The following is an 11486-nucleotide window of genomic DNA, read 5'->3' as shown; positions in this document are numbered from 1 at the left end:
GGGGGAAAAACAGTAATAGAAGGGCAGAGATGAGTAACGTAGCCCTAAGTACTGTTGTAGTCCCAACAGACCCACAGGCTGATACAAGTACGGGTGGAACAAACTTGAATATTGATATGGAACCATTTGCCCTCCTATTTCGATCATTGGAAGATACGTTAGAGGCAAAAATTACAGAACTGATGCAACCCCTGATAGCCAAACTTGATACAGTGGCACTTGAAGTTGAGAGGCTGGGTGGGCTGCTAACAACACACCTGACCTCAGTAGCAGGTAGTTTTAAGGTGGTGAATAGGAGACCAGCTGGTGAGGGCCAGGGAGTAGGCACAGAAAACTTACAGCAAACCAGCCAGGGAATATCTGGTACTGTGTCTACCAAGTCAAGTCAAGTCAAACAATCTTTATTTCGACCGTTAAGATCATAAAAGATATACAGGTAAACAAACATTAGACCATTAACAATAAAATTGTGTGTTAAAAATAATTCATCAGTGTTAAGATCCATAAAATCATTTACTAGGTTACAAAAATGCATTTTTGGACTAAAATCATTTTCAAGGTTTCAAAAGTACATTTTTAGACTGAATTTAGGGGCAAATTGTTCGTGGCACAGTAGAATCCCTTATAATTTTTGCACGAACTCTCCACATTGCCGTCAGGAATTTCGCCATTACGAACACTGTTGGAGATGCAAGGTCAGTTTTAAGGACTCTATAGGCTGGGGCATAAGTTCGAAAGCCCAAGTTCCTTAGGTACGGGATGAGCCAATAGCTCCTAATTTTGCAATAAGCTTTGCAAAATAAGACCACGTGTACGTCACTTTCTAGCTTGTAATACACGCAGGGCAGTTGGGTGAGACCAGGTTACCATCCCAGTTTTTAGTGAGCGACCTCAGCGGTAAAGAGCTGTATCTCCATTGTAGGAAAATTTTTCTAACGTGCACAGGGGACATTGCATCAAGGACATATTCAAAACTATAGAAGTCTTTTGTTTTAGTGAATATATCAGTTAGAGAGCCCTCCCGGATTGAACTGATGGAACTTTGCAACATAAAATCATGGAAAAGTTTAGAGAGTGCTTTCCGGGGAAGCCTTACAGACGTTAGTTCAGGACTGTTCCATAGCTCTGGGACTCCAAGGGTCATACACATGTCTCTGATATACTTGAGCCATTGAATTTTGGACACTTGTATCGTTCTGAGGAGCTCCTGTAATTCACTTCTATAGTGGCCCAAGTCTTGACTACTCCACAAGCGTCTCCAATAAGTCAATGGTTTCAGGCTCAGTTCTTCGCTGATTGGGCACAATGCCAAGTCCATTCTCAACGGAAGGAGTGGAGTGCTCGAGGGAAGGGCCGTCAAGTGTCTAATGAAGTTATTCTCGGCCACTTGTATAGAGTGAAGCGATGTGTGTCCCCATAGTTCAGCCCCATAAGCTATGCCTCCTCGTGCTTGGGCCTTGTAAATTTGTATTGCTGGTGCCAATGGATGAAATGGGGATTTTTTTGCGATTCTTGTGATTGCGCCCGCCCTCTGGATTAATTTAGTGGTTGCTTTTCTTTTGTGTGGCACCCAGGTTAAATTTTGGTTGAGTGTTATGCCCAGATACTCAATCACTTGAACTCTCTCCAGAGGTGTTGATCCCAGGCGTGGATTTGGGCAGCTTTTATGCTTGTGGCTCAAGGTCATAAATTTGGTCTTCGCTGGGTTTATTTCTAATCCCCTTTTGTTACAGAAGTCCAAGAATCCATCCAGGATCCTTTGTAGCCCCATTGGTGTCTTTGACAACAGCAGGGTGTCGTCCGCGAACATAATCGCCGGCACCCTACTGCTGTTCAGTTGCGGCGCATCAATATTAGGGATTCCACACAGGTGCTCTATCACTCCGTTTGTAAATAAACAAAACAAAGACGGCGCCAGCACGCATCCCTGTCTTACCCCACGTTGGACAGGGAACCTATCTGTAAGCCTACCTCCCTTTCCGTATCTTACCCGGGCATAATTGTCTGTGTGGAGCCTAATGAGAATCTGGAGGATATCTCCAGGGACACCCATGTCCTCTAGTACCGCCCACAACCTGGCCCGTGGGACCAGGTCGAAGGCGGCACGGAGGTCCACAAAAACTGCGTACAATGAGCCCTCTTCTAAATATGCAGTTTTCCAGAATAGAATATTTAGTCTCAGTATTTGGTCCACTGTTGAGACACCCTTCCTGAAGCCCGCTTGAAGGGGACTCAAGATCTCTGTCTCTTCCATCCAACATTGCAGCCTATCCAGGATCAACCTTCCAAACAGCTTTTGGCTAACATCAATAAGGCTTATCGGGCGATAGTTGGCGGGGAGCAGAGGCGAGCCCTTTTTATATATCGGTACCACCTCTGCTCCCAGCCAAGTATCTGGTATGCCCATTCCCCCCAACACTGCATTGAATAAAACCATCAGGTATGGAGCCCAGATCACAGGTTCCTGCCTAAAGAGGTCACCTGGGATCCCATCTAGTCCCGGGGCTTTTCCAGATGGCAACCCCGATATGGCCATCTCAATATCTTTCAGGCTAAAAGGGGCTGATCTGTTTGTGGTGGTAATACTAGCTACAGATGTCTCTAGCTCCTCAGCCTCAGGGGGCGTATAGCCCCTGGAAGTGATCCTGCCAAACATTGGCTGCAATGTTTAGTTCAATTGCAGATGGAAGTTCCCCGCTCCCATGGTTGATTATTCTCCAGAATCTACGGGAGTCCCTACCAACTAGGGACTCCGCTAGATTCTCCCAATGTTGTATATCCCACTCCATTCTAGCGTTTGCTAGAAGTGATTTATAAGCACTCCTTTTAGAACGGATCTCTGACATACTGCCTCCCTCTTTTATAGTGGAAATAAGGTCTTGTTTTGCCAAACGGCAGGTGCGATTATACCACGAATTAATGAATTGTCCCTGTGGTTTCGGGCGGCCCTTGACAAAAAGATCTGCTTCAAGCTTCTTAATTAAATGAGTGTGGATTTGGGCTAGGTTCTCATTTCTATCTAATGTGGGGTGTGGATCCCACAAATCAAAAGCCTCCTGAAGAATAGGAACAATCCCAGCATAGAGAGAGATAAGCCTTTCTCCACTGGAGGCGAGCCTATCCCATTTTATCCGTCTCCTATTGTTCTCTAGGAGGATTCCTCCTATCTGTTTCTCCTCGCCAATCGCTTTCTCCCAGGGGATAGTGTACTCTAACTCCAGAGTGTTATGGTCACTGTCATGTCTTGATGTTATTTTGAAATCAACCATCCTTTTCCATGCCTTTAACTGTATGAGGAAGTAATCAGTTCTAGATTCCCTCCCTGGTTTATTGAAAGTACATTTTGATGGAATGTCGGACCTAGTGCGGCCGTTACAGGCTCTCAACCCGTGTGTGAGATTTAGGGTGTTGATCTGCACAGCCAGAGTTGTCCATGCTCTGGGAGGAGGTGCTTCCGTCCAGGGAACCTGCCAACTCGAATCCTCCTCTAGGGAGGGTCCATCGAGTAAACCAGGTAAAGGCTCAAAATGTGAGTTGAAGTCGCCTCCTATTAAATAAGACATATCCGCGGGGATAGTTTCCAGTAGGCAAGAAAGAAGCTCTATAGTTTTGGAGGTGGACCCATTTTTAACTGGCCTTGAATAAATATTTATAACCAGCAGTTTGAAAAGACCTGGCCATTCAAGGACAACAGCCAGTATATCTAGAGAGTCTACTGGATATCTTGTGGCTCGGCATCCTATGTCCGAGGCCACCCAAGTTGCTAAGCCTCCGGATGGTCTGCCTTTCCCACCCCAAACAGCAGGGATTGAAAATGTATGAAAGCCCCGAAAGGGGGTCTCGTCCCTTGACCAAGTCTCTTGAAAGAGACAAACGCTATTCAATTGCGTTAGTTCCGCCCATGCATCTGAGTCTATTTTATTTGACAAGCCAGCCACATTCCACGAAAGAATTTGTAAAATTTGTGGGGCTTTCTGGGTGTCTGTTTGCTTGGGCGTGGGAATTGTGTTTTCTGGCAGGGGAGGGCTTTCCATTTCCCCCTCGTCTATCAGCGAGACATCTCTATTAATATCTGCTTTATGTAGTACAAGGGGTGTTTCACTAATCCCAGATGTTTCCATCTCCTGGCTACAGATTGGGGGGGAACAATTCGGACATTCGTTTCCTGCCAATTGCGCTTGCAAACAAGATGTTGAGGCCCGCTGTCAATCAACCATTTCAAGACAATCGTAGTAGTTATACAAAGGTAGGGGTGGTGGCTGATAAATTCTCGGGGCCCACGGGTCCTCTCTATCAAATCCACTCCTTCCCATCCTTCTTCTCTGGACAGTTTCCCACCCGTGGGGATCACTATATATGTTTGGACGGAATGGGGGTATTTGTGATTGAGTGAATGGTATTTTCCTCCTTCCTTGATTATCCTGCCAGTTTCCCTTGAAATTCTGATGATGTCCTCTACTCTGAACCTTGGTTGCATATTCGTTAGGTGGATAAAAAATACGAGAGGGAGACTGGGTGAATGTTACTACCTTCATCTTCCAATGATGGTTTACAGACAAATGTAACTGTTCTTGGGTCTCTGAAACTCACTAGTAGGCAATCACCACTGATTGTTTTTGGTCTCTTGCCTACCCAGGCGACCCTTCTGACCATGCGAATATCGCTGGTCATACCTCCAGGGAGTGGTCTGTACGTTGAAAGCCAGTTGATGACCTTGTTTCTCAAAGATTCTTCAGTTTCATATGAATCTAATTTTAATTCTGGTACTCCGACTAAGATAGCAGTATATGGGGCAACCTCGGGTGGAAGATTCACAGTAACCGTTCTAGGTGCCTTTGCCTTTATATGTTTGGGATCGTTCATATCATGGTTAGTATTCAGGGAAGGTATGGGGGAGTTCATTAATTGTGGGGTAGGGTGCACTTTGCCCTTTTCTAGGATTGGTCGCTGTTTTGCAGCATGAGGTTGTTTAGCTGGGCCGGGGGTTAATGTTGCAACTACTTTGGGGTTTGATGTTGTCAGTTGATTAGTGCATGCATTTGAGTTATTATTGCCTGTCGTAGATGTTATTCCTGCCTCATTACATGTTACAAGTTTTTGGGTGACCAAGCTACTGTTGAGTTGTGGGTCAATGTTAGGAGGCGTGGGCCCTAAAGTCCCAGACTTCCAGCTGTCCATAATCTGTAAAGCTGTTTTCTCGATTTTAATTATTCTCGCCTCCATTTTTATTAGGCGTGCTTCTAAGGGACCTATAATTGACTTCAAAAGGTGACCTATATCAGCTAGGGTTATATCCTCTTCTGGTAACTCAGGGTTTTGGTCGATGGTAGAAGGTATATGCTCAGTGGGGCTATTACTATGCAACTGTTGCGAAGGGTCAGTCGCTATCACTGGCAAAGCTTTTTCCTGGGTATTGTGGTCTAGGCTAACTAAGGTGGAGATCTTCCTTTTTTGTCCCATAGCATTTTTAGTCTTTTTCTCCCTAGTTATATTTTTCCCCGGTGTCCTTTTTTGAATAGCTCCTTCCCTTATCCCTCGGTTAGTATTTAGCGTCCCTGGCGAAATTGGGTTATCGCTTGTTATACTCAGTTCCTCCCTGATTGACATGGGGCATGGAGTTGGTGTGGCGGTGACCTCCCCCGGGTTTTTTACATTGGGCAATTGGGTAGTTTGTATTGTGGGCAATGGGAGGAGACTCATATCCTCTAGATCACTTATTGTTGCCTCGGAAAGGTCAATGTCAACGGATTGCTAAGCCCCACCTTGAGCACCCTCTTGTAGTGTATTTCTATTCCGCCTATCCTCGGGGGTTTTCGCCAAAGCTATTGGACCCATTGAAGACCTCTTGACCCACTCTATTTCCTGGGAAATTCGTCTTTCCAGGAGATGGATGTCATCTATCAAGAGGGAGCCTGCTTTCAGGAAGTAGTTATCAATTGTGCCTTGGGTTGGGGCTGTTGATCTGTGGCTGGTAGCCGCCTGATTAGCTTTGCTCCTGGTCTCCATTTGGCTCATAGTTGGAAGTGGGGCTCGGTTGTAAGTACAATGGAATGTGGTACTTTGGGCGGGAAGGTGGTTATAATAACAATACCTGATGTAAATGAGGTGGCCCAGTCCAGTCTCTCACAGTCTCGAACGGCCTCAAACGGCCTGCTCTTAGCCCGGTCTTCGCCCCGAGCTGCGTCCCGCGCTGCGGGAGTTCGGAACTGTGATATAGGCGGTGTGTTGGGCGGGGGCGGGCCAGCAGGGAGAGCGGACCGGATGCTGTTTCCCGGTCTCGCAGGGACTCCTGGTTATCGGAGTCCCCGCACGCTCGCAGCCCCGCCGAGCCTCTCACCCTGACCCGCTTTGGAAGTCCTCACCGTCAGCTGCCACTTACAACTGCGCGACGCGGCACCCGCGGAGCGGGTGCGGCTAGAGTTGGGATGAAGTCCTGCTGGGTCCGCTACAAACAACACGCCGCCGAATTCAAAGTGCCTCCGTGCAAAAGAAGAACAGGTGTCCCAGGGAGAAAAGGTGGAAGGTGCCTTTAATGTCCTGTAATGGGCGGGGGGCGGGCCAGCAGGGAGAGCGGACCGGATGCTGTTTCCCGGTCTCGCAGGGACTCCTGGTTATCGGAGTCCCCGCACGCTCGCAGCCCCGCCGAGCCTCTCACCCTGACCCGCTTTGGAAGTCCTCACCGTCAGCTGCCACTTACAACTGCGCGACGCGGCACCCGCGGGTTGGGATGAAGTCCTGCTGGGTCCGCTACAAACAACACGCCGCCGAATTCAAAGTGCCTCCGTGCAAAAGAAGAACAGGTGTCCCAGGTAGAAAAGGTGGAAGGTGCCTTTAATGTCCTGTAATGGGCGGGGGGCGGGCCAGCAGGGAGAGCGGACCGGATGCTGTTTCCCGGTCTCGCAGGGACTCCTGGTTATCGGAGTCCCCGCACGCTCGCAGCCCCGCCGAGCCTCTCACCCTGACCCGCTTTGGAAGTCCTCACCGTCAGCTGCCACTTACAACTGCGCGACGCGGCACCCGCGGGTTGGGATGAAGTCCTGCTGGGTCCGCTACAAACAACACGCCGCCGAATTCAAAGTGCCTCCGTGCAAAAGAAGAACAGGTGTCCCAGGTAGAAAAGGTGGAAGGTGCCTTTAATGTCCTGTAATGGGCGGGGGGCGGGCCAGCAGGGAGAGCGGACCGGATGCTGTTTCCCGGTCTCGCAGGGACTCCTGGTTATCGGAGTCCCCGCACGCTCGCAGCCCCGCCGAGCCTCTCACCCTGACCCGCTTTGGAAGTCCTCACCGTCAGCTGCCACTTACAACTGCGCGACGCGGCACCCGCGGAGCGGGTGCGGCTAGAGGTGGGATGAAGTCCTGCTGGGTCCGCTACAAACAACACGCCGCCGAATGTGCAAAAGAAGAACAGGTGTCTACCACACATGTTCTTACCCCACTAATTGCGCAGAATAAAAATATCCCTGGAGATTATGAGGGAATGTCAGCACCTAGATATGTAAGGAAACCCCGTCATGCTAACCTCCCTCCTGACTGTGCGCCTTTTGTGGCAGTTCTCACAAATGTCCCCCCTATCGAGTCCTATTCAGACCTAGCATATGAAGAATCTCATGATTCATTAAAGAATAGAACGGTCTTTTGGCTGAATAGAAACTGTGGGTTTCCAGTTAAATGTGCTGACCAAATTATTTCAACAAGGAGGGTGAACTGGATTGGTACTTCGAGAAAGTCAACCAATGGTGACTGTATCATCGTTAATTTCAGGCACCCTCAACATGTTGCCACAGTCTTATTAAGAGCAGCATCTTTGGTTTATAATGCTAACAGTATCTGTATACGCCCTCTCGGGTATTTTTATTCCCATCTGATTAAAATCCCACCGAAGCATGTGCTTCCAAAACAATGTACCTTTTTTCTGCCACCGACCCCTAACGGAGCATATCTGTACAATGTTGGTAACCAGGGAACCTCTCCTCAGCCACCAATCCCCAAGGGAGCCGATTTGAATAATGTTGGTAACCAGGGTGGGAATGGATTTAATATCGGAACTCAGAACAGATTTGATGCTCTTTATGGTCTAGAGTCCTGTGACTGACATGAGGAACCTGTGGGCAGGGAAAATGGGAGATCAGAGGGAGTGGGATGCTTAGAGAAATTGCTAGTGGAAACAAAATTGAACAATGTTATCTCCTGGAATATTGCAGGTTTGGGTACTAAGATGCAGGACTGCAACTGGATTAGGTACATTAAACGGTTCCAAATCATTTGTTTGCAGGAAACATGGTCAACTGATTGTAATTTCTTCCTTGAAGGGTATAAAGCTTATTACGTCCCTGCTTTAGCGCAGAATAGGGGCAGAGCCAAAGGGGGATTGGTTGTGTTTATTTCCATTGGACTTACCTGCAAAATACGGAGGATTACATCAAGTCTTACTGGTCTTATTGGACTAGTTCTAACGGGGGAAAACTGTACGGCGGGAATAGTTAATTTTTATGATGCTAATAATTCTTATACTGCTTCCAGTCAGATAGTGGCATTGAATGTTTTTATTAGTAGTTCTATGAAGGACTGCGCCCATAATCTCATGGTGATGGGGGATTTTAATGTGCACCCCTGTGGGGACCCTCTCTTTAAAAGTATTATGGACTTCAATTGTCAACGCTGTGAGGATTTTCACTTTGAGCATACAATTGAGGGGGAACATTTAAATACTATGCTCTGTGACCTAGATCTAACGGCAACAATGGCCCTGACGGACCCTAGCACATGCTTTGAGACACCTACCTTTAAGGGTAATGGAAAGGGAACCTTCATAGATTTTGTTCTTTTAACACCAAGAATGCAGTCTTTTGTGGATTCATTTACCATTGAAGCCAGTGAATACAGTGATCATAATCCACTTACTGGTCACTTGCGGGGTCCATTGATAATTAAAGAAGGAGTGAACTTCCCCATTGGAATGTTGAGTACCATAGATGGGAGACGCCGTTTGAAATGGTCCATGATCACCCCAGATGCGTTGTACAAGGAGATTAAAGTCACATGTGCAGATGAGATTATGGCATGTACGCAAGAAGGTGCACAGCCAACTATCGTCCTTAAGGCTTTTCAACACTTAGCAGATAAGGTCACACAGTTATTATCGGCACCAGCAAAGAAGTTGGATATTAAAGGACCTAAATGGTTTAATCATGCTTGTTCAAAAGCTGCCAGAAATTTAAGATTAGCACTGGCAGCGAAACCAAGGATAAAGGCTAATGTTCAGTTGTGTCGGAAGACATATAAAAATACTATTGCTAGACACAAGGAGTTTCTCAGGGAAGAGGCATGGAGGGAGATCCTTGACCCTGATACCTTGCAGAGTAGTACTAGATTTTGGGCAATGATGAAGAAACCATTTTTAGTTCAAGAGCCGGGTGACGGTCTAGAATGTCACATAACTAAGGAGGAGTGGGAAGCACATTTTAAGAAGTTGTACTGTTGCACATTGGATGAGTCTTCTAGCCCTGCCCTCGTAGATGGGGGAGAGAAAATATGTTTTTATAGAGGTGAGGTGACTGAGGGTATTGTGAGGCTAACAGCTGGGAAAGCGCCATGGCCCGATGGGATCCCCCCTGACTTATATAACTCTGACCCTAGTTTTTGGGCACCCATCCTAGAGTCTGTTTTTAATGCTGCTGTGAAAGAAGGGTCTCCGCAATCTTGAGGTGTGTCTACAATTGTCCCGGTTTTTAAGAAGGGGGACAGGGGTAGCCCACTCTGTTACAGACCCATTTCTCTAATAGACTCGATGGTCAAAATTGTAGGAAGAATTGTACTGCAGAGACTTACCGTTTGGGCGGAGGAAAACAACATTTTGTCCATCTCTCAGTATGGTTTCTGCAGAGGCCGTTCTACAATAACTCAGTGCCTCAACCTCTTTTTAATACTAAGTAAATATGCTGTAGTGCAAAAGGATACCATCCATCTCGCCTTCATGGACTTGTCCTCTGCTTTCAAATGTGTAAACAGGGGAAAGCTGTGGCAGTCCATGAGGGTGAAGGGGGTAGATAGCGGGGTTGTTGACTTCCTGGTTGATTTGCATAACAACACCAGGGCCAATGTGAGATACTCACAAGATCTGAGTGTCACGGACAATTTTAGTATTGGTAAGGGTGTACGGCAGGGTTGCATCCTGGCCCCCTTCCTTTTTAATTTTTATATTAATGAGCTAGATGGTGTGTTACAGAATGTGCAGGCTGATTGTCCTAGAGTAGGTAGGAGGGGAATTCCTATACTACTTTATGCAGATGATGCGGTTTTAATTTCAAGAACAGAGAAGGGTCTCCAATCCCTCTTGAATGCATTTAATTTATTTATGACGGAGAGAGATCTTATGGTTAATAATACTAAGTCTTTTGTCATGCAAGTTGGTCAGCAACCAAAAAGGTCTTTCATATTTAAGATTGGTGAAGCGGTAATTCCCTCAACAACAACCTTCTCTTACTTAGGGGTTCTATTTGACACTAAATTAAACTGGATCCCTCAACTTGTAAAAAAGAAAGGAGAACTAGTGAGGGTCAATGCTTCCATTTTTAATTTTGCTGCTAAATTAGGGAAAAAACCCATTTGTGCCATGTTGAAATTGTACAATGCGAAGTCTGTGGCAACTGCAATTTATGGCAGTGAAATTTGGGGGTATGTTGGTGGGGAGCAACTACAGATTGCTGAGAATCAATTCTTGAAGTGTCTCCTGTGTGTCCCTACTGGCACGTCTAATTTTGTTGTCCATGAGGAGCTGGGGACGCGTTATTTAGGTGACTTGTTTTCCCTGCGTCCCCTGACCTGTTGGCTGAAATTATGGTTGAATGAGGACATACCCTTAACGCATCTCATTATGAAGGACTTTCTGGGTCAGGATATGGCAATGCATTCCCCTTGGCTAAAATATCTGAAGTCTAACTTTGCAAGGCTTGGGCGACCAGAACCTTTTGAAAACCCAAGCCAAATTGTGAAAGGGGACCTGGAGTCCACTAAACGGACATTTCTGATGAACAGGAGGACCCTGAGAGAAGAGGTGGAGCTCCAGAGACACAGTGTGAGGAAATTTGTCATGCTTAAAACCTGTGAAACCCTTGAACCGTATTTGGCTGGTTCATTGACCTCTCATGAAAAATTTCTGTTGACTAGATTTAGGTTTAACCTGTTCCACCATCTGCTGATCAGGCCTAAAACTGACATTTTTAATAAATTGGCAGCATCTTGCGGCTGCGACGGAAAGTCTCCGCAGGATATGCTGCATTTTATCTTTTTATGTAAATTTTATGAATTCCCACGTAAACGCTATCTAGTAACTCTTTTAAAAAAACTTGGTTTTATACAAATTAGACCGGCACTATTGTATTTGCAGCTTTTGCACAGTGACAGTATCCTCCAAATTAAGGAATTTTTAAAACTAACTGTTAGACTGAGAAACTGTTTGGACCAGTAATGTAACTTTATGAAATTTTG

At 46.4% G+C, this 11486-nt stretch overlaps 1 protein-coding gene across 1 annotated transcript; it reads left to right on the top strand.

Annotated features, from left to right (window-relative positions):
* Positions 1-272: 272 nt before the first annotated feature.
* LOC144771542 (uncharacterized) lies at positions 273-9730 on the top strand. The gene is made up of 2 exons (XM_078655946.1): positions 273-363; positions 7408-9730. The coding sequence occupies exon 2, from the start codon at positions 8215-8217 to the stop codon at positions 9700-9702; it is 1488 nt and encodes a 495-aa protein (XP_078512072.1). The 5' UTR covers positions 273-363; positions 7408-8214; the 3' UTR covers positions 9703-9730.
* Positions 9731-11486: the final 1756 nt, after the last annotated feature.

Source organism: Lissotriton helveticus, chromosome 8 (genome assembly GCF_964261635.1).
Source record: "Lissotriton helveticus chromosome 8, aLisHel1.1, whole genome shotgun sequence".
Lineage (NCBI taxonomy): Eukaryota > Metazoa > Chordata > Amphibia > Caudata > Salamandridae > Lissotriton > Lissotriton helveticus.
The sequence above is the reverse complement of the archived record's forward strand: the minus strand, read 5'-3'. Positions and strand labels throughout refer to the sequence as shown.

Coding starts and splice junctions, on each gene's coding strand:
- LOC144771542 (XM_078655946.1), top strand. CDS start 8,215: ATGCAGGACTGCAACTGGATTAGGTACATTAAACGGTTCCAAATCATT.